A 21,806-nucleotide genomic window follows, 5' to 3' on the forward strand; every position below is an offset into this window, starting at 1 on the left:
CCCCGCCACGGTGGGTGGCAGTATTGCGTTGAAAAGATTTCCATTCTAACAGGCTAGGGGAACGGAATTTGTGTTAGTCCAGCGAGAACCAGCGGGCTTTTTAGACTCGCCAGTAGTAGCCCAAATCCCACTTTATAAGTCGGGGTGTATTGCGATTGAGTGGGAGGACCAGTGGCGATGGAGACATCGCCCTCGAAGGTGAGGTGGCTTTCCTGAGCGCGCAATGACGCATGTTAGTCGCGGAACTGTCAGGGGATCCTGCGTTAAATCGCCATCACGAGACCGGCGCCCAGCTCCTCACCGGGCTACCTGACCCTTTCTCCAGGCGGAGGTACGCAGCGAAAGTACGACGCATTTCAAGCTTTCTTTTAGAAACTCGGCGTTTCGGCTGCTGTTTAGCGCTGTATGTTTTAGGATGTAAAACGATAAGCCACAGTCACAAACGACAGGCTGCAGTTTTGTTGTTATTTGAAATGTAAACTAGCTAGCTAGCGTTAGCGCGTCTAGCTATCCGGCCACAAAATCCCCACACAAAAATCACTTTGAAATCTTGTCTGACAATTGACAGCACCTCATTTTTGGAGTGTTTTTAGGTTTTAGTGTTTGGCCGGACTCCAGTTCTCCCTACTACTCGTTGTACTAGCGACGCGATTGGGCAACACTGCAAACGTATTATGTGATGTGAAAAGTTGTGGAGTCATTGGGGCGAGTGCGGAGGCGATATAGGTTAGCCAAACGATGGGGCTTATTCTCTGGAAGAGGTGACCCACGGATAATCGCGAAAGGCATCCTGCTTCACTCGATTCCTCGCTGCGCTGTTTAACTTCGTTTAGCGTACTAAGACAATTTCAGGTTTGTGCGGTTCGTTTACATGGCTCGTTGTGCTTCATTTCCTCGTCTTCTCTGCATTGCATAAGGACCAAGGATGGAGAACAGTGGGTTCTGTAACGACAACTACACCAGTGAAACCAGTGACGATGACCTGGTAGATCTCACCGGCGCTACGTGCGACTTTCCCGAGGATGTGCCCTATCTGGACGGGGACGACAGTGCAGGTATGAGGGCAAGACCAGTGGCGACGCGTCAGATCCTCCAGTCTATCTCTAAACAAATTTTAAAAGGGCAATCAGATCTTTTTCTTGTCCACTCAACATATTTAATAACTATTTTTGAAATGTTTGCATTTTACACTTTTTTCCCCCCAGTACAGTATGTGGCCGCTAAAGGTGAATGGCAGGGGAGCGGGGGTTACAGCCTCCTCTGGTGGGTAAACTGACCAATCAGAATCAAGATATCATTATTGGCACTATTGGCATTATTCTCGTAACAACGCCGACAAAAAGTTCAAATTATGGAACGTTCGCTTCCTGCCGTATTGATAACAAGCCGTATTGGGCTCCAGTCATGTTAGCGACGTGTGTTCGTCTGGTGGACCAGTTGGTTTGGAGACTAACTTGGCGTTTGTGTTGGACTCAGATCTTGTAAAGTTCACGATTGACATAAAGCTCACATTTAAAACTAAATTTTATCTCTCTAAACCTAACTTAGCTTACACGCCTGTGAACTTTTGAGCATTTGCTGGGACTAAACGGAGTTATCTGTGTTGCATCGTTTTATGGCCTGTGCTTTTGACGTTGTTGTTGAATGTGCAATGACAGTTTATACACTGTTGGTGCTTTTTCCTCGCGGAGCATCACTAGACAAGGCAGAGCCGTTGGATTTGGTTCTTTTCACCTTTGCAGTCGGAACGCACAAAGGCTCAAAGAATCCTAACCTCAGGTTGTCTGTATTCTAGCACTGGTTATAGGATATGAATGGTATAGCATAGTACAATCGCAAAAGAATGGCAGTTAATTATGGATTGGAGGTTAATAATATCTCAGATTTGGTGTAACTTTTAGTGACATCCTTAACTAAATGCTAAATACATTATGGTCTCATTTAAATGTGTGTGTTTTCCTGTCATCTGTTAACCCCGCTAAATCATATTCTCTCTCACTCACTCACACCACTGGGGATATGTTCAGTAAAGCTGGAGTAATGTAAATGCTGCATCTTCTTGGATACTGCTGATGCATCGATGATGTCACACGTGCTAATAGAGGATGAGGAAGTCCTCCATTAGCTGGTTTAAACCACTTGGCTGCCTTCAGCAGTAATTCCTCACTTCTCTTCTTTTGGCTGTTTGTTCACTATTTGAGGTTTAAAATATTTCTGTTCCTGAAACCTTTTTTGTTGCTGCAAACAATGTTAGACAGTTTTAGTTCTGTGTGTGTGTGTGTGGTGTGTGTCAGTTTCTCTGTTCAAATGGCTCTTTTTCCGTGGTGCTTGTTGACTTGTACGGGGTGTCTGCAGCTGGGTCAGAGGTTAATGTGGGCGTGAGAGTGGAGAGAGGAAGGGGGAATGAAGAGAATAGATCTATATGTGCCCTAGCACAGGGACAGGCTACCTATTAAGCCATTAGGCAGATTCAATATTTTGGTAAGAAAAACATTACCATATTATCCTCCTGTCAGCAGGCATATAAAGGCTGAAATGGTGGAGTAGCAGAGCAGTCCTGGAGAACCAATTCTCCAGTCTCAGTAGACCAATTTGGAAACCAGATTGGTTAAAAGGATAGTTCGATTGGTAAAGAATAAACTGAAGGTGGGGGTAGTCTCACTAAGTGTTGATTTGAGGATGAACAGCTTTCTGAAGCAGACATTTAATGCAAGGCTGATCCAGGAAAGCCATGAGTAAGCAGAGTGTTGAGAAGCAACACTTAAGTGGCCCTGACCTTAACACACAGAGAGGGGACATGTGGCCCTTCAGTGTCTGGGTGAGATTCCCATTCACTGATGCCATTTTCTGATTTGACATGTTGATGTTTCACACTTTGACACTAGCAATTGTGCATAAAAATGGGGCAACATTTGTGGAAAGATTGATGTCTAACTTAGTGTTGCTGCAGTATATCCATATGTTGCCTACTATTTCCATTAGGGTATATCACAAATGAGGGTTGCTATGTGTGACTTGATTATGTGAAGAACCTGAAGGAAGTAGCCATATGGACCTTGCCTGGCATTATGTTCCATTTCTGGAGTATTTCCAGACTTCCATTCCTGTCAGTTCCAGGAAGAAAATCAATGCCCATTGCAACATCAGTAACCAAGTGTCACTGAGTGATGCACGTGGGCGTGCGCGCGCACACACACACTCGCTCTTTTCTTCCTTTGTGGTGTTTGATTTGCCTGATCCAATGTCCGCTCAGCTAGCATCAGTCACAAGATATCCCAGAAAGTGAGTGGCGATGAATCAAAGGCCACCAATCCATTTACAGAAGTCTAATAAGCAAAGTTATGGACCAATCAGACAGACGTAGCAGGGCCAGTGTCCCCTGCCCTGTGCGTATGCATTTCCAGGAACAAGGCGATGTTTTGGGAGTTGGGAAAGAGTGACCCTGGAGGAAATGGTTGAAGGAGAGTCAGCACATTCAGAGTGAAGCTTCTCACTTTTTGTTGACACTTTCTTAAGCTTTCTTCAGAGTCTCTAAAACCACAGTGATATCAGCTGGTGGGAGCTGGTGAGCTCACACACGCAAATACCCCCAACCCTCACATGGTGACATCAGAGCAGTGACCTGCATGTTTCCTCACCCTGTTATCTATAGGGCCTGACTCATTTGTAGATCTATAATGTTTCTCTTGCAGCACACTGACCCATATAAACAACCTCTTACTCCACAGAAAACCTGTGACTCCTAATAATGGTTTAGTCAAAGTTTGCATTGTTATTGGGCTAGTCTCTGTGACGATTCAGATCACAAAGATGAGAGAACTTAAACAGGCTTCAGATATGTGATTGTTTTGGTTTTCCTTGTAGTTGGCAGCATTGGAGTCTTCACATGAAATGTTTAAAACCGCAAGTGAGCCTCCTCTCTGAAAGACGACGCAAGCATCAGTGCACCACTGCTTTGCGGGAGAAGGGGCCTGTTTGTCCGGTGAGTGCGGCCTCGGCTGGAATCGGCCTGGTGTCCTGCACCGTGCTTCCTTCCCAGGTTGCCCGGCGTCTGCTGTACCGCAGCACATCAGCACTCACTGCAGGCCTTTTGCACTGTCTCAGAACTGTCTCAGTCTGAGTGCGGGACTGCGTCCAATCCTGCCAGTACTGTGTCGGCCTGTGTAGGGAACTCTGTCCATTTCCGCCATGTCGCAGGCAGGTCAAAACTCTGTTCCTTGGAGGAAGCACGTGTAGACCTTACTCTACCCTCCCACATCGTGGCTTCATGCTGGTGGTGGGGATGAGACCTTCTACTTGCCAAGCCACTGATCACTAACTCAGCATGAATTAACGAATGATACCGTAAGACAGCAGGCACCTAAAGTCATCAGTCCTTCTTAGAGTGCTGGCAGCACTTTAAACGTCTTGTTTTCTCTATTCTTGTGACACCTGAGAGTTGGGGAGGCCTACATCCCCCTAAAAGCTACCCCCCCCCAGCCTGCTGAGCATCATACAAGATGAATCACTATGTAAATGGTCTTATTTACTACACCCATAGTGCTTCTATGAGTCATATAGACTAGAGAAATCTACATTCATGGCAATAAATATAGTTTAGTAATGAGTGCATCTGCGTTGAGTTTGTTTGCACACAGGCGCTCTCAGCATCGGCGACACGTATCGAAGGGGACGTGCGGTTGGTCATACGAGCTGACGCTCCTGTATGTGCAGTGGTTTTCCTTCATACTACGCATAGTTCACACCCTCAAAGTCACACTTCCAGTCTGCCCACAAGCTGCTCTGCTGGCATGAGCATAAGCTTTTGGAACATGCCGAAGCCTTTTGTCAATAAGCATGTGTCTGTGTTTAATTTTGCACACATTTTCTTTGTGTGCCTTACTGAATTGACAGTGACAAATAAGACTAGAACCAGAGCAGTCTCTCTCTCTGCTGTTCCACCGCACGCCGAGTGCTTAACCTGATAGGAATGTTGCTTGTTTAAGCAACTTTTTGTCTTCTTCTTTACAGCTAAGGTTCACTTATTGCACTTCTTTCTCACCATTTTTTCTTCTTTGGGAATTAGTTTTTATATCTTCTGTGGTTATGACTGGCACTGCTCTTAGGGCCATGACTCTGAGGCTTTGCCTGTTTTTGATCATGTTGTCCTGCCTGTGCTATCTCTCTGTGGGGCCAGCTGCCTTTATATTTTTACGATTGTAGTGTCTATTGTCGGCCAGAGGAGGATGAGCCCCCCCCCTTTTGAGTCTTGGTTCCTCTCAAGGTTTCTTCCTCATGCTCTAGGGAGTTTTTCCTTGCTCACTGGGGTCTTGGAACGCTGTTTGTAAAGCTGTTTTGTGACAACTGTTGTAAAAAGTGCTATATAAATTTAACTTTGACTATGCTGTCTCTCTGCGAGGCCCAACTGCCTGTGGGCTGTCTCTAGTGTGTTGACTCCATGGGATTCATGTTAACAGCCATCATAAGCAAGTGATGTGATGTTATTTGTAACATCTGTTGAAATATTAGTTAATAGGAATGTTCCCTGTCAGATGTAGAAATCCACCTTCTGTTTTTTGCATTTGCTGCACATTATTATTCTATGCGGACAACACTAGACATAGTAATAAACTAGACTGAAAATAGTGTGGATGCGACAGGATGCAGATTTCTTAGAGCACTGCTACCGTCTGACTTGGCAGGCCGCAGTAAGGGAGGTCAGGCCCAGAATGGCAGTGTGGATGTGCTGGACCTGCTGCAGGGCTGGGGGTCTGGGGTGGGCACCTACGACGACTTCAACACCATCGACTGGGTGAGGGAGAAGTCGAAGGACCGAGATCGCCACAGGGAGGTGAGCCACTTCTGTCTGCCATAGCACGTAAATGCAGAGTACTGATGCAGAATCTTAAACTCTCTCTCTCAACCCTGCAGATCAGCAGAAAGAGGAGACAGTCTATAACGGCGCTCCTCTTAAGTGTGAGTGATGCATTCTCTGGCTGGCTGCTCATGCTCCTCATCGGTCTTATGTCAGGTCAGGGACACCTTCCAAATGCACTTGATCTGTGTGGTTGTTTGTTGTTTTCAGCTTCCTTTTTACATTTTCCCTTTTCATCACTTGTTTTGCTGTGACATGTCCTAGCTAAGCAGCTATGTTCAGCTGTGTGTGTGAATGTAGTTGTGTTATGTACAGTGAAACATCTTTATCTTGTGATAAGGGTTGTTGAGTTCAATCCTATGTGAAGGAGGCAGCACACTCTGTATAGACGTGAACAGGAGTCCAGACTGCCCTCAGAATTGCGGAACACATTCGGTGTAATTTACAGCACAGTAAAATGAACCCCCTCCAGGAGCGCTGCGGAGAGGCACACCGGGCACATGCAAGACTACTTCAAAGAGGGAAAAAAGGAGCCCAATATTTAATAATGATGAAAATACAGCTGAAGACTTTTGCTATCTCATTCCTTTTTCATTTCTTCTTTTTCTCTTGCTCTCTCTCCAGGAGCTTTGGCTGGAGGTATAGACATTGCAGCTCACTGGCTGACAGACCTGAAGGAAGGTGTGTGTCTGAATGGCTTCTGGTTCAACCATGAGCACTGTTGCTGGAACTCGAAGGAGACCACGTTCCAGGAGCGACACCGCTGTCCGCAATGGAAAAGTTGGGCCGAGCTTACGGTGGGAGTCACTGAGGTCAGTTCTGCTGGGGACACACACACGCAGACATGCACGCAAACGCAGACATACACGCAGATATGCACACGTGAAAAGGCGGATTTTGAGGTAAAAGGTCTTCATGGTTGTTTGTGAACTCAGGTGAGATCAGGCTTGGGTGTCGTTATCATTCTTTCCCAGTCCATGGTGTTATTTCACAGACCATTTTATAAGATCCCAGTGTCTCAATGTACTGGGAAGAGCAGATGGTTTACTATGACCAGACATAAATGATTATTGACTCAATCACTATTGAGATGTGGTCATGGATATATAATGGCAATTACTCCCTCTAGTGGTTTAAAGATAAAATATCTGTAGTGTTAAGGAGAGGGAGTGTGAGCGTCTGTGTGTGTGTGTGTGTGTGTGTGTGTGTGTGTGCGCTCGTGTTCGGTGTAATACTTGCTCTACCATTTAAAGATGATCTATATTTTATGATGCTTTTGGGAAACACAGCCCAGATCTTGTCTTAGATGTTTCACTGAAGGAGACTGAAGGATATTTTCACTCTGTACTGCTAGTTATGGTAGTTTCTGACCTTTTTAAATATACATACGTTTGCTAGTTTTCATCAGTTTATATATAGTGTGTATGAAGTTTTGCAGATTCTGTACACTCGGAGTGTCCTGTATCAGAGAGCTATTTGGGCCTGATGGTGCTGTTCCACATGTGTCCACAAGGGGGCGAGCGCGTACGTGGTGAACTATCTGATGTACGTCATCTGGGCTCTGCTCTTCTCCTTTCTCGCTGTGTTCCTCGTCAGAGCTTTCGCCCCATATGCTTGTGGCTCAGGAATCCCTGAGGTAAGACGCACCCATTTTAGCACACACACTCAAGCTGCTTTTACTGATGTTAGTCTGCAGTCATGCTTCTCCTACAGTCAGTAAACGGAAAACGCTTGTATTTACATGAGTCCTATCTGCCCAGCATTCCATTTGAAGTATGTGTGTGTGCATGCATTTGTGTGTGCCTGCATGCATGTTTGTATATGTTTTATTGCTTCTGTCACACTAAGCCTTCTGAAAGGGAACAAACTGCAGACATAAAGCATCCCTAATTTGTCTGTTTACACAGGAGGGGAATGGCAATTTATTGAAAGGCCCTGAGCATCTCTCCCAAGAATTAAACTGTCAAATAAAAATGCCTTTGGACAAGGCACTCTTAAACCCCAGCCTTTAAGCTTTAGCAAATCTAAAGTGATCATAAATGTTCCGAATCCTTGAAGTGTTTCCCGCCAAGAACGAAACCGTATGACACTATGAATAGCCAAGGGAGTTCTGAAGCTCAGGTGCGTCTTTCCCACACGTTCCCAGACCTCACAGAGCTGGGTGGCACTGATGGCAACACCAGTTTGAGGGCACCTCTGTGTTAATATCCCCTTTCTCCCTCCCGTTCTTCGGACACGGAAATATAAATGGCCATGTTTGTCTTAAAGGCTTTTAACTTGTCTTTAATTCTCTCTCCCTCCTCCCTCTCTCGCTCAGATTAAGACCATCCTGAGTGGGTTCATCATCCGTGGCTACCTGGGGAAGTGGACTCTAGTGATAAAGACCATCACCCTGGTGCTGGCCGTGGCGTCGGGCCTGAGCCTGGGGAAGGAGGGCCCGCTGGTGCACGTGGCCTGTTGCTGCGGCAACATCTTCTGCCACCTCTTCACCAAGTACCGCAAGAACGAGGCCAAGAGGCGGGAGGTGAGGAGATCGGGGGGGGGGGGGGGTAAGGATCAAAGCAAAGCACAGCCAGATAAGGAGAAAGGTGATGGGCAGGAGGCGGCGAAGCAGACGGGGGATGAAAAGCTTTCTTCGCGTCTCAGTCTGGAGAACTGTGGAGAACTGCGTCCTGTTGTTACAAACCCTGGCGCTAAGAGACAGACTCCAACGCTGTTGGGGCCGGAAGGCAGGCGTGCTCAGAGCTTCCAGCCTCACCCAGTTAAATCGGGCTTGTTTGGACTAATGTGGTTTCGGATGAGACAGTGAATGTGTATTTGATGTGTGAGGAAAGTTTGTTTTGGTTTTTTTTTGTTTTTTTTTCCTCTCTCATGCATGTGTGCACATGGAAGTTTGCGTGGGTGTGTTACAGTTGTGCTCTACTGTCTCAGGTGCTGTCGGCAGCGTCTGCTGTGGGCGTGTCTGTAGCTTTTGGAGCCCCTATAGGTGGAGTGCTTTTCAGTCTGGAGGAGGTATGCATGAACAAAAACAATAAAAAACATAAGGGGGGGGAATCGATGTATAAAATATTCGGTTGAATGTAGGCAAGGGACACAGCATATGTTGGGTAAACCAGCAGTTCCATATGTGCACATCAGTTACATACAGCAGTCGCAGTACGCACAGCGTGTTAGAAACGTGCAGCCTCAGTTCCATTACACTGATCCATTCTCCACCCTTGTGGTTCTCTGTCTTGCCCGTGTTGACGTGCTGCTGTGTCCAGGTGAGCTACTACTTCCCCCTGAAGACACTGTGGCGGTCCTTTTTCGCCGCCCTGGTGGCCGCCTTCACGCTGCGCTCCATCAACCCCTTCGGCAACAGCCGCCTGGTCCTCTTCTACGTGGAGTTCCACACACCGTGGCATCTCCTGGAGCTCTTCCCCTTCGTGCTGCTGGGCATCTTTGGAGGCCTGTGGGGGGCGCTCTTCATCCGGGCCAACATCGCCTGGTGCCGGAGGCGGAAGGCCACGCGCCTGGGCCGCTACCCGGTGCTGGAGGTGGCAGTGGTGTCACTGGCCACGGCCGTTCTGGCCTTCCCCAACGACTACACGCGCATGAGCGGCAGCGAGCTCATCTCGGAGCTCTTCAACGACTGCAGCCTGCTCGACTCCTCCAAGCTGTGCGACTATGGCCCGCTGGCCAAGGGCGGAGAGCCTGCCGGCAACCTCAGCGAGGGCACCGTGGGGCAGGCCGAGCGGCCCGCTGGCCCGGGCGTCTACACGGCCGTCTGGCAACTGGCGATGGCACTCTTGTTCAAGATGGCCATCACTGTGGTGACCTTTGGCATGAAGGTACTGCTGTGTGTGTGTGTTTTTCCTTAAGATCATTCTTCTCCCCTTTACTGAGTGTACGGACGTACGAATGAGTGTGTGCGTTCCAAGCACGCTCCTGTTAATGGGAGCCAAATGATGTGTGAATACTTGGGCTGGCTTGAGCTCCTGCAACCTTCGCATATACAGTTTCATAGCAGTTGGGTTTTTATGAGTGTGAGTGGGAGCAGAACCTCATTCATCTTGGCTCCCACTTTATGACCCTAATGAAAACGTAGATGAAGTTCCCGTTTACTGCATGTTCAGCCGGGCAGATGCACTGTCCTGATCCGTAAAAGGAAATTCAGAGGTTTACATCTAAACGCGAGCTTTAAGGGTATAAAGTGTTAGAGATTTAGTGTTTGTTTTTAACCCGTTGGCATGTAACCGCTTAATTCACTCTTGATTCTAGCGCTCGTCTGCTGCTCTCTGAACGTTGCCTTTCGCCCAGCGCAGGTGCCATCGGGGCTGTTCATCCCCAGCATGGCGGTGGGTGCAGTAGCAGGCAGACTCCTGGGCATCGGCATGGAGCAGCTTGCATACTACCACCACGACTGGGATATGTTCCACGGCTGGTGCTCGCCGGGAGCCCACTGCATCACGCCGGGCCTGTACGCTATGCTCGGTGCTGCCGCCTGCCTTGGTAAGGTGCCTTTAACCGGACCCTCCGCCACACCACGTCCTCCGCGGGTCCGCTGACCCACGCCCAGATGTTCCCCAGCTCGCGAAGCTCTAAGCGGCTGGAGTTGTGCGCATGCTTGTTTGGATTTGCAAACCGGTTTGTTTTAGTTATCGTGCAGCCGCCACGCTTTGATCCGCACATGCAGCTAAATCTGCAGTGCCGTTCTTCCGTGACAACATTCTCTTCTGTGTAGAACTTCAGATCCAGTTTCTGTTTCTTGTAAATTTTGCATGAAAAAAAAAGATCCGTGACATGCCGGTGTTTGGCTATTTGTCGTCCCCCCTCCGGTTTTCCTCTTCATCCCTCCTCACACTCTTCCTGCTCCTTTCTCTCCCCCTTTTTGTGGCCACATCTGGCTCTCCCTCTGACTGCCTACCTCTCCTTCCGTCTCCCTGCGCTTCTCCTCCCTCGATCTTTGCTGCTGTCCGGTTCTGCCAACCCCCCACCCCCCACCCCCACCCTACCCTCCGCCTGCAGGTGGCGTAACTCGGATGACCGTCTCCCTGGTGGTCATCATGTTCGAGCTGACCGGCGGCCTGGAGTACATCGTGCCGCTGATGGCGGCGGTGATGACCAGTAAGTGGGTGGCGGACGCGCTGGGCCGGGAGGGCATCTACGAGGCGCACATCCGCCTCAACGGCTACCCCTTCCTGGAGCCCAAGGAGGAGTTCGTGCACAAGACGCTGGCCACGGACGTGATGCGTCCGCGCCGCAGTGACCCGCCCCTCTCGGTCGTCACGCAGGACGGCATGACCGTGGAGGAGCTGGAGGGGCTGATCTCTGACACGTCCTACAGCGGCTTCCCCGTGGTTGTGTCGCCCGAGTCGCACAGGCTGGTGGGGTTCGTGCTGCGGAGAGACCTGGTCATATCGATAGGTGAGTGGACCCTGAGTGGGGTTTCCTGGGGTGATATACATGTCATAATCGAGGGCCACATATGCCTTGTGTGTGTGTGTGTGTCAGTAGCCACGTTTAAGTTGCAGAGCCTGGGAGTTTTGTGGGCAGGCGTGTGAAAATTTGTTTTGTTTTGACTGCCTTCTCGTCCCATCCCTTCACGGTGGTTCCTCTCCAGACAACGCCCGACGCTGTCAGGAGGGCATCGTGGGAGTGTCTCGGGTCATCTTCACAGAACACACTCCGGTTGAGGCCCAGGGCGCCCCTCCCCCGCTCAACCTGCGCGCCATCCTGGACCTCAGCCCGCTGGCCATCACTGACCACACTCCCATGGAGATCACGGTGGACATCTTCCGCAAGCTCGGCCTCCGCCAGTGCCTCGTAACGCAGAACGGGTATGGGGGTGGGAGGGGCTCTTGGGAGGGGAGGTTCTTAACTGCAGTGTGCTGGGTGTTTGATTGGATACTGATTCTCCCAAACTGCTGTATGTAGTGCTGAATAACTTAAAACACGTGAATGCTGTTCTAGATTTCTGACACAAATTGATTTCTTATGGCCGAGGGCGTCACGTGTGAGGCCCAACCATGTTTTAACCCCGTGTTCTCCAGCCTTAAGCTGTCTCTTGATGGGGACATTTTACTCTTAGATTTTTTTTGGGGAGGGGGTGTAGGGGGCCATGGACAAGCCGCCCTTTCATCCAGGACTGAAGTACCTAAACAAAGTGAACGTATTTTAACATGTATAGTTGTAGCTGTAGCATATAAATGTTTGAAGTCTGTGCTGTAACTGTCTCCATGTTTTTGTTGGCCTGTAGTCAGTCCTGAAGTCTTGTCAAAATCTGCCAACTCGCTCTTCCCTGCAGCCCCAAGTAGAGGTGTGTGTGTGTGTGTGTGTGTGCGTGCGTGCGTGCGTGCGATCACAAACGAAAGCTGAGCAGGCTGTTCATCTTTCTCTCCCCTGGAGCCAAACGTATTCCCAGCACCATGTACAGGAATGCCTGGTCTGAGTGTGGACTGAGAGGCTGTGTAATGTACATGTGGCAGTGCGTCTTCGTGCACGTGTGCTCACACATTAGCTCAGGCCTTTCCCAAGCACACACTAACGAGGACCTGCTGTTGTTTATTATTCGTGGGTGTAGCAGTCAGATTGGTTGTCTTGCTCATTCATCGCCCCCCCCCCCCCCTTCTCTCGTACCCCTTACCCCAACTGATTAAGTGTGTGTGTGTGTGTGTGTGTGTGTGTGTGTGTGTGTGTGTGTGTGTGTGTGTGTGTGTGTGTGTGTGTGTGTGTGTGTGTGTGCGCGTGCGTGTGCGTGTGTGTACGTGTACATACAGGAGACTGTTGGGGATTATCACCAAGAAGGACATCCTGAAGCACATGGCACAGATGGCCAACAGAGACCCTGATTCGATCCTTTTCAACTAATCACCTGCGTCACTACTGACCAAGAGAGAGAGACACTCCTGTTTCCTTCACTCCATCACCACCTGTGTGTGTGTGTGTGTGTGTGTGTGGAGACGTATGTTGCTCATGCGGGACTGTATGGAGGTGTTGGAGCAGGCTGTCTGTGTGCTGCAGGCCTGGGTGTGGGGCCCTGTTCTGGAGCCAGCCTTTCTCCTTCTCCTGCTTAGCCTGAGGATGATGGGCACCAGGCTGCTGTTGTCATGAGAACCACCACACCAAGCCCTTTGCGTGCTACTGTATACTATGCACCAGGCACTTCACACTGACCTAATCCGGATCCGGACTGTATTATCATGAAAAGCATGCATGTGTGGACCAAAGACTCTTGTAACACCCCACACACACACACACACACACACACACACACACAAACAGTAGTTTTCAGGAATATTGACATTATTTCTCTGTACCTTCATTCCCATATTCCCTGTGTCAGGTGAGCAGAATCCTGGGAATGTTGTGTAGTGGGCTGTGTTTTTGTTCTAGGTGACGTGTCTGATCTTGCCCAGGTCAGACAATCACTGTGGGAAGAGGGTGAGAGATGAGACAAGGGTGTATCATGTTAAAAAGTCACACACTATGTCTTGCACTCACTCGCATTTAATCACCCTCTCAGTCTCTGACACACACACACACACACACACACACACACACACACACACACACACACACACACACACACACACACAACTCCCTGCAGTCCTGTTGCTTTTTTTTGCTGTTTTGCTCACCTCTAAGCCAAAGACTTCTTTTTTTTCCTCGCCGTGTGATCAGGGTCCAGACCTCTGCCACGGCGTGCCTGTTTCTAGCTGTGCGTGCGGTGCTCGGCTGCGGCCGCTCTGCGCCTGCCATCTGGGGACCTGTCTCTCACCGTGACAGAATCTCGCGCAGCTTGCCGAACCTCTGATGTGCTGATGCACATCTTCACCGTTGCTTGATCAAGAACGTCAGGAGCTGGGTTTGTGATTATGGCTTCAGGTGGGCCAGCTCAGTGCTGGGTATGACCCCCCACCCCCAACCCTGCTTGGGTTTTCCTTGTTTGGATCTGTTGCTCCTTCTGTATTATTATTCACCAATATTATGCCTCCCAGTTCAGCTGTGAGCTCATGTTCTCACCCACCACTAGAGGTCACACTCTCATACACAGACGTGTGCACACACACAGTCATGCAGGCTGCTCTCTGTGTGTGTGTGTGTCATTGAGAGATGCTCTCATGTCATTACTTCATGGACTTGATCCCTCAGATGGTGACTTTTTGATTAGATCAAATCATGAGCTTTTATCACTTCCCCTCTGCCTAATGTCCAGGTCCCGCCGAGCCTGATGTGCTCATTTGGGGCGTAGCGACCTCCCCCCCCCCCCCCCGCCTGCTGTGTCCTGGTGACCTTAGGTGACCCCAGCAGTTTCTCATCTCATTCCGCCCTCCCTTTGTTTTGCCTGTGGTGATGATCCACTCATGACAAGGAGCCCTGCCTTCTACAGGAAGCTCCGCCCACCCTTATTTACTGTCCTCCCCATTCTGTGCATGCCTGTTAAACCTATTGCCCTTGTATGTTTTTAACCCTTCAAACCTTTTCAAAGATTTATGTTTTGGCTTTTTTTTTTTTCTGTGGGCATTTGAGTTGTTTAACATTTTCAGTCCTTTCACATCCAATCAAAAAGCCATTTCTGCCATTCTCTCATGTGCGCTCTCTCTCCCTCTTGCTCACTCGTTAGCTCTTTCTCTCCCATCACCCCCTGCTACTTCCATGCATGGGGTGGAGAAGTTGGAGGAGCTATTGTTCCTCCTGCTCCCTCCTGTTTGTCTGGCCTGGCAGTCGCCAGGATGTCCCTCAACTGTTTCCCGTGAGCCCCGCCTGGCCTGGCCGGGCTGCGCAGCCCACTTCCACTCGTAGAGCGCAGCCGGGCCAGCCTTATTGGAATGGGAACGAGGAAAGAAGCATACCTCCCAACCCAACTGATTGTGTGTGTGTGTGTGTGTGTGTGTGTGTGTGTGTGTGTGTGTGTGTGTGGGTGTGTGTGTGTGGGTGGTATTCTGGAATGAGGGATAATGTCTTTCTTTTCTGACCCCCTGAGAAAGCTGGCGAGGGTGGAGGAGGTTAATTAAACGGCTCTCTGGTCAGCGGGAGGATCGCTTTCAACAAAGGTCCCTTCTGTGTGGCGTGGGGGGTTATAATGTGAGGGGGTGAGGGAGGGCGACACTCATTGCTGTGTGTGCTAGCTCTCTGCTGTAACCCAACGCTCAGTTGCCTTTACGCTCCCGGTCCACGGCTGGAGAAAACGTGGCCTTAGACAGGACATGCCACAGACACACACACCCCCCCCAAACCCCCTTATCTGCAGAATGCAGCCCCCGCCACCCCATGTAAGAATGCAGGAGTTGGTGCTTTCTCCAGCTGGGGGTGTTTAACCACCTGCCAAGCGAGGCTTTCTTGTAACTAATGTGCTGTTCAAACTCAGGAAGACAAACAAGTTAAAAGGCAGGCGAGCTGAATAGCTGGGGAAGACGCCTGCTTTCTCTCTCTTTGCGGCAGGTGGGAGGCGGCCCTCACAGGGACCGCCCTCAGGAGCACCTCGCTGCTGCGGCAACTCTGAAAGGTCACGCCCGCTGGCTGCTCTCTCTCTCTCTCTTTCCGCCCTGCCGGTGTTTCGGCCTGCTTTCCATTGGAGCATCTTCTGAACTCTGAAGATTTGTGGGGGGGGGGCGAATTTATTTTATTTTATTATTAATTTTTTTTTTGTGGTACGCTTTCAGGAAGTTATGTCCTGAAGGTCTTGAGGTTTAATTCGTGTTTTGTTAATGAGTACTATGCAAAATGGGTCTCTCTTCTGATATTTATTCTGTACAAAGCTGTCTCTGTAGAATTTGTACTCCATTGTTGTACTGATTGCCAACATCTTTTGAAAATATTTTGGGTCATTTTGAATAAATATAAAGCATTTGATACACAAGGACTGTGTCCCTGCCTGCGTGCGTTCCTACGTGCATGTGTGTGTCTGTGTGCGTGCAAGCGTATAAATGAACAAATATGAGAGGAAGCAGGTGGGCCTCATTTTTGGTTCAACTCAATCAAAAACTCATTTAAGAAATAACACAGTCCATAATATGGACATTAAATCATGTTTCATTCCAAAGAAAATCCCCCAAATGATCAGAACACGTTTGGCCAATTTAAATTCGGCCCCGTTTAGTACCGTTGCAGTGTTCAGGAGTGAAAGGAAACCGCAGGATCCGTCCTTAACTATAGGGGATTTGAGGCCTCTGTTCAGATACACATTTACTGGGCTGACGGAGCTTATTTATCTGCGTAATTCTCTTCATTCTGACTTCAGTATACTTAATGCATTTGTGCAGTTGTGATCGAGTGATGTTTTATTTGAAAGACATTAAGCAGTGATTTTTCCAGAGAAATTGACCGATATAATTAGGTACACACACACACACACACACACTGACATGCTCATTCACACTACGTTAAGGCACCAGTCAAGTCGTTTGTCAGGTAAACCTCACGGCCAACTCACTCGAGTGCAGCTGTCTCATCTGGCTGTATTGGTGAGAAATGGAGTGTCCAGGCCTGTATGGGGGGGAGGCGGTATGGCAGGTCTCGCGCCTCCACCATGGACCCTCTCACCTCCTCAGCCATCCAACTTGTTTGTGTTTACTCGACCCCATCTGGCAGGAGAGAGGAGGTCACGGGAACCCGAGCTGCTCAGACCGACGTGCCTTGCACATGGTCTGCAGTGGCATTCCAGAGTATTCTGGAACAGCGGTGGGGTGCAGCAGACACTCGCCAAAGTAGTTTCTGTTTATGTGATGTCGGGTTTGAATGGTCTCGGGTGTGTGTGTGTGTGTGTGTGTGTGTGTGTGTGAGTGTGTGTGTGTGGTTGACAACAAAGAGAGAGTGTATATTCAGATGTGTTTGCCTGATGGACAATGAGGCCAAATGGGTGTGTGGTCATACCAGTATGGGACAAATTAAGTGGGTGTGTGTTTGTGTGGTCAGTACTGGGTTGGTTGGATGTGTGTGGTCTGTATAAACGTCCGGAAGGGGGGAGACCCCCAGCCGCAGTAAGACTGATGGTGACTCACGTTTGTCTCAGTGACTTATGAGAGAGGAGGGGGTGTGGGATGGACAAGAGCATCTTTAAAGTAAAAGTAAGTGTGTGTGTGTGTGTGTGTGTACGTTTCCAAGGGAGAGGGTGAAGGAGAAATAATGTTCTTGAGCAAACATGATGTATGGTAACCAGATGAGTTAGAAAAAAAAGGTGACCGTCTAGACATCAGAAAACTCAGCAATGACTCCCCACTGGAAAATGAGCAATTTAATTGTTAGAAATGACACTTAAGAACACAAGTCCCTCAAAAACACAGATCACAGAAGATCAAAGCATCTTTTTTTTTTTTTACAGTAAAGACCAGACATTTGTACATTCTTAAAGAGAAAACAACAGTGGTAAACAGTGCATGTTATCTTTTATCAAAAGAAAAACAGACCCCCAGATTGGTGAGTTTAGGATTTTAAACGAAAAGAATGTAGTTACATAGCTCCGGGCATAAAAAGTAAAACAATAGTCCTTTGTTCAGCGAACTTCTGTTTCGCTCCAGGACTTCTGAGTGCCTGCAGCTCTTCCAATATTTCACTGCAGCGCGGTCTGGTCTCACCAAAATTCAGAGTTCGTTTTTATTTTAACTCTGGGCATTTTAAGCGTTACATCCATTAATTGTACAATAATCTTGAATACACACACACACACACACATTCACTTTAAGACACATTTCTTCCACCCTTTTTTCACATTGGTTCCTCGCTGTTGAGAGGACAAGCCCTTAGGTTGTGGAGCTCCATCTCCAGCCGACGGAATCCCGCGGCTCGTAGCTCCCCTCCCCGTTACCTGTGCCATGTGGACGGATCACTGGCTTTCCACCCACAAGGTGTTCAGGTTCATTGTAATGGAATTCAAGGCGTGTATGCAGAAACTCGCTAGCATTCCACGGTGCCGCTCTGCAGAACACACCCTCTGCGATGGTTTGAGCTGTAGATCGCTGTGGTGTTGTTACTGTTCTTTCCAAGTATGTAAGTATAGAGGTGTGTAAGTACATCCCTGTCGGCTTTCCCGAGGGGTGCTGGCAGTTTTTAGCTTCCTCCTTCCACCTCACTGGTCAGTTTGTCTCGCTTTCCTCTCTCAGATCGGATTTGGAAAGCGTTCCTAAACTGAGAGAGCGATTTAGGTTGTGTACAAAACCAGTACACGAGACTCGCTTCTTACGGAACATTAGTGGTATCCTTCCTAACACACGTTCAAACCTGCGGCAAGCGGTTGCTATCCAAATGCTGCGAGCAGGGTAACAGCCTGGCGGAAAGCCACTGTAGTAACTCAACAGCCTCGCATGGAAAGTTTTGCTTTCAAGTCGGTGTAGCGGTGAAATACTTTTTTTTTTTGCATCGGCATCTGCTGTGAGTGATATTCCCTATATACACTAATCAATACCGCCTGAAACGCAATATGTCTTGCTGCTGGTGCAGGTTTGCCTTTTCCGCCGAATGACGGAATGAAGGTTGCCGAAGGAAAACTGATTTATACCTGCATGTGTCACGGGTCGTGCCGCAGTCCACGGGAAAGAAAAACAAACCTCTCCCGCTGCGCACATTGCGTTATTGGTAGCGATGCTTCGGCAAACACCTTTAGAAGGGTTGCTTTAGAAGAATTCTGGAGCTGGAGTCCAGGGAAGGCAAAATAAAAAGCGTTTTCATTTACAGTGAGCTCCAGCTGGGCCTTTTGTTCAGCCGCCACTGTAAGTGTGTTAAACGTTCTCGCCATTCAAGCCGAAGCGTTATTGCAGCACCTTCCTTTTTATTTGCTGACACCGTTTACTTGCACCGCATACGTATTTTTTGGCATGGAAGCGAATCAGATGAATCTGCCATACAGGAATCACCCACAGCTTCGATTAAAAGACCTCAGATAAGACCATCCAGGCCGGCTCCTATGGAACACGCTCTCCCCTTATATGACTCATTAAGACATTAAATAGCCTACTATCGTATATAGACAGGTACAATCAGACAGTCAGAAAGAGAGACAGACAGCGGTTACATACATGCCACTGCAGACAATGCGTGTTTGTGTCCGCAGCTTAGGAGAAAACAAAACACTAAAAGATTGGGGGCGTGGGTCAAACGGAGCGCTTCGTGTTTGTTTAGCCGTTGATACAACTCTGACCAAGTGAACCCAGGAGCATGTGTGTGTTTTTATCAGTCTATTAAAGATACCACGGCCTATTCACAGCAGCACAGAGACTGGGCTTGTTGAATACCGTGTGTGGAAGAGTGAGTGAGGCGTGACTGCTTTTAGAGTGGGAGTGTATGATTTGTGTTTGAGTGAAAGTAAACACGTTGGCGCCTTTTATTTATGCGTGTCGGTGAGTTCTTAATGACGGGCTCGGCATTTCCCAGCATGCAACTGTGCTGTGCTGTGTGCGTGTATGCTGGTGTGTCTCTGCTGGTCATATGTGGTTCTGGATGTATGTGTGTGTGTGTGTGTGTGTGTGTGTGTGTGTGTGTGTGTGTGTGTGTGTGTGTGTGTGTGTGTGTGTGTGTGTGTGTGTGTGTGTAAGTAAGCATGCTGCTGTACTGGTCAGACTGGCCAAGGAGAATTCGTCCTCAGGAGCAGAGTGAGGCTGGTAACACTACATACCTACCCCCCCATCTCATCACATTCCATCTGTCAGCTCTCTCTTCTCACTGCTCTATTTTTAAAAACAAGATGTGTTCAGTCCGCTACAGCCAACCCTGTCCTTTCCATGAAGAGAGATCCACACATGTATGCAGTTAGCATGGGTGCGGATTTCATGCCATTCAACTGTCCCTTTGCTTTCTGCTACCGTTTTCAAAGTTCACATCTTTGATGTGGTTTTAGAAATATACATACATTCTTATGCCTTTTAAAGGAAAAAAACAAACAAACAAACAAAAAACTAAGTCCAAATGTCTTCCAAGCTATGTGATCCAAAAACAACATTGATGGAAAAAAAAGAAATCCTCCCAGTGCCTTATGGGTAACGTAGTCTTGGCGTAGTCTCTTAGATTTCTCTTCACAGGTCCAGCCGAAAAGCTCCGAAGTAGCTGGAGGAGTCCTCTGCGTGCACCATGGAGGGCGAGGAGACGGACACGAAGACCTCGTCTCCGGCGCGTAGCTCAAACAGGCCACCCTGGTAGACGGAGTGTAGGGCGTACTCGGCGTCCGGCGCCCAGCACTTGGTGCCCACCCCCTTGAGAAGTTGGATGGGCCTTGGGTAGGACGTCTTCTTGTAGACACACTGCACCAGCTGGTGGCTGGTGTCGTGCTGCTCGCCCTCGCTGGGCGAGGGGTAACGGAAGTACACCTGGGCGTACAGGTAGTAGCGGCCGTCCTGGGGCACACGCAGGCGCCCATTGGCCAGCGTCATGTTGTGGAGGTGGGCGCCGAAGCTCTGATTGGCCCAGGAGCGCACAGGGTGGCGGCAGGACTGGTGCAGATCTGGCTGGGGGGTGGGGAACTGAGGTGGGACACCTAGGGATGAGAGAGAGAGAGAGAGAGAGAGAGAGAGGGAGAGAGAGGGAGAGAGAGGCAGAGAGAGAGAGAGAGAGAGAGATGAGGGGGGGGAGAGAGAGGGAGAGAGAGAGAGAGAGAGAGAGAGAGAGAGAGAGAGAGAGAGACAGAGACAGAGAGAGAGAGAGAGAGAGAGAGAGAGAGAGAGAGAGACAGAGAGAGAGAGAGAGAGAGAGAGACAGAGAGAGAGAGAGAGAGAGAGACAGAGAGAGAGAGAGAGGGAGAGAGAGAGAGAGGGAGGGAGAGAGAGAGAGAGAGAGTGAGAGAGAGAGAGAGAGAGACAGAGAGAGAGAGAGAGAGAGAGAGACAGAGAGAGAGAGAGAGAGAGAGAAAGAGAGAGAGAGAGAGCGATGAGGTCAGGCAAAAACTAGAGATTCATGGCACATGAACAAAAGGAGAAAATTAAAAGCAGACTCAGGAGAAAACAGAAATCAGTTGGGAAGGTAGGTGGAGAGAAGCAGCTCTGATGATTAGTGGGTAGAAGCAGACAAGCATATGCAGGAGACAGAAAGAAAAATGACTTGTGCCATCAAGGCTAGTGGACAGAGTGAGGGTGAGGGGGATGTATGGCCTGCAGTAACGCGCTGTTGCCTCATGAATTTGAGTTATGGCATGTCTGGAATCAAACAGGAAGACAGCTGTGGAGAAAAAAACTCCAGCACTATGTGACCTCCTTTGCAGTTAATGATTGCACTTGAGACTCACACTGTTAAAACAAAGCCAATTTGCACCAATTTCCTTATGGTACTCCTGGTTATAGTTTAGTTATTACATCCTTTTTATGAAAAACATACTGACTTAATGTCAGTGCTAGTTCGTTTTGTAATAAAATCACTGGACTATTTAACAAAAACAAATGAGATATGTTGGTGTGCATCCTCACACCAGGATACAGGATGTAACTCTGGCGAAAATATTGTCTTCGTTGGCATGCACACTTAAGGCATATTTTGAAGTAGTCGTGTGACTTTACCATCTCATGTTATGTTCTCATGTGACTTCTTTGTGTATATTTTTGCCAGATACTTCCTGTTACCTTTACAATTGGTGTTTGGATGAACATCGAAACATCTTTAGTCAGTAGTCCAGTGATTTTAATAAACATTGTTTAAGACAAGTACTGGCCTAATATTTAACCAGTAGATGCCATATTATATATTAATTGTCACCATTTTTACTTATTGTATTATTTAACACATTATTAGGTAGGTATAATGCCTAGTAAGATATCATTCTCAGCAAAAATACAGAAAAATTAATAAATAGAGAAACAAATGTGAAATTAAATTAAACACCCATCTCACCTTGTAGACTAAGAGTAAGGTGGGCTGATGGCCTCTGTGTCACAAACTTTGACCCTGTTGTGTTGTAAGTGCGAGGCATGGCTCTGGCTTCTGGAGAAGAAAGGCAAGTTTCAGAACTCAAAACGTGTCGGCCAAAACAACAACGATCAGCAACAACAATAACAAA

The 21,806-nt window shown here is 48.4% G+C and overlaps 2 protein-coding genes across 4 annotated transcripts in view; one reads left to right on the plus strand and one right to left on the minus strand.

Annotated features, from left to right (window-relative positions):
- The first annotated feature begins 51 nt into the window (after positions 1–51).
- Positions 52–13,431, plus strand: clcn5b (chloride channel, voltage-sensitive 5b). Of its 3 annotated transcripts, none has more exons than XM_035520049.1 (13): positions 52–344; positions 918–1,055; positions 5,682–5,830; positions 5,911–6,010; positions 6,479–6,666; positions 7,368–7,490; positions 8,172–8,378; positions 8,786–8,866; positions 9,118–9,684; positions 10,159–10,345; positions 10,862–11,260; positions 11,457–11,673; positions 12,613–13,431. In XM_035520049.1, exons 2-13 carry the CDS (start codon positions 926–928, stop codon positions 12,701–12,703), a joined length of 2,439 nt encoding a protein of 812 aa, XP_035375942.1. In that variant the 5' UTR covers positions 52–344; positions 918–925; the 3' UTR covers positions 12,704–13,431. The 3 variants fall into 3 exon arrangements, with proteins under 3 accessions (XP_035375942.1, XP_035375941.1, XP_035375943.1); XM_035520048.1 differs by having other exon boundaries at positions 52–331; XM_035520050.1 differs by having other exon boundaries at positions 52–198.
- Positions 13,432–17,054: 3,623 nt separating this feature from the next.
- The window catches only part of tnfsf10l (TNF superfamily member 10, like), a 17,861-nt gene continuing 13,109 nt past the window's right edge, over positions 17,055–21,806 (minus strand). The window contains exons 4-5 of the mRNA XM_027026463.2: positions 21,641–21,730; positions 17,055–20,297 (exon numbers count right to left, since the gene is read on the minus strand). Coding sequence (XP_026882264.1) covers positions 19,840–20,297; positions 21,641–21,730 — 548 coding nt within the window. The 3' untranslated portion in view covers positions 17,055–19,839. The remainder of the gene's footprint in view (positions 20,298–21,640; positions 21,731–21,806) is intronic.

Source organism: Electrophorus electricus, chromosome 19, assembly GCF_013358815.1.
Source record: "Electrophorus electricus isolate fEleEle1 chromosome 19, fEleEle1.pri, whole genome shotgun sequence".
In the NCBI taxonomy this organism is placed as follows: domain Eukaryota; kingdom Metazoa; phylum Chordata; class Actinopteri; order Gymnotiformes; family Gymnotidae; genus Electrophorus; species Electrophorus electricus.

What these genes read in the sequence shown, in the direction of transcription:
- clcn5b (XM_035520049.1), top strand. Translation starts at nt 926, where the DNA reads ATGGAGAACAGTGGGTTCTGTAACGACAACTACACCAGTGAAACCAGT. An exon ending in CGGTGCTGCCGCCTGCCTTG is followed by an intron (nt 10,346 to 10,861) that starts GTAAGGTGCCTT and finishes CTCCGCCTGCAG; the next exon opens with GTGGCGTAACTCGGATGACC. An exon ending in TGCCTCGTAACGCAGAACGG is followed by an intron (nt 11,674 to 12,612) that starts GTATGGGGGTGG and finishes GTGTACATACAG; the next exon opens with GAGACTGTTGGGGATTATCA.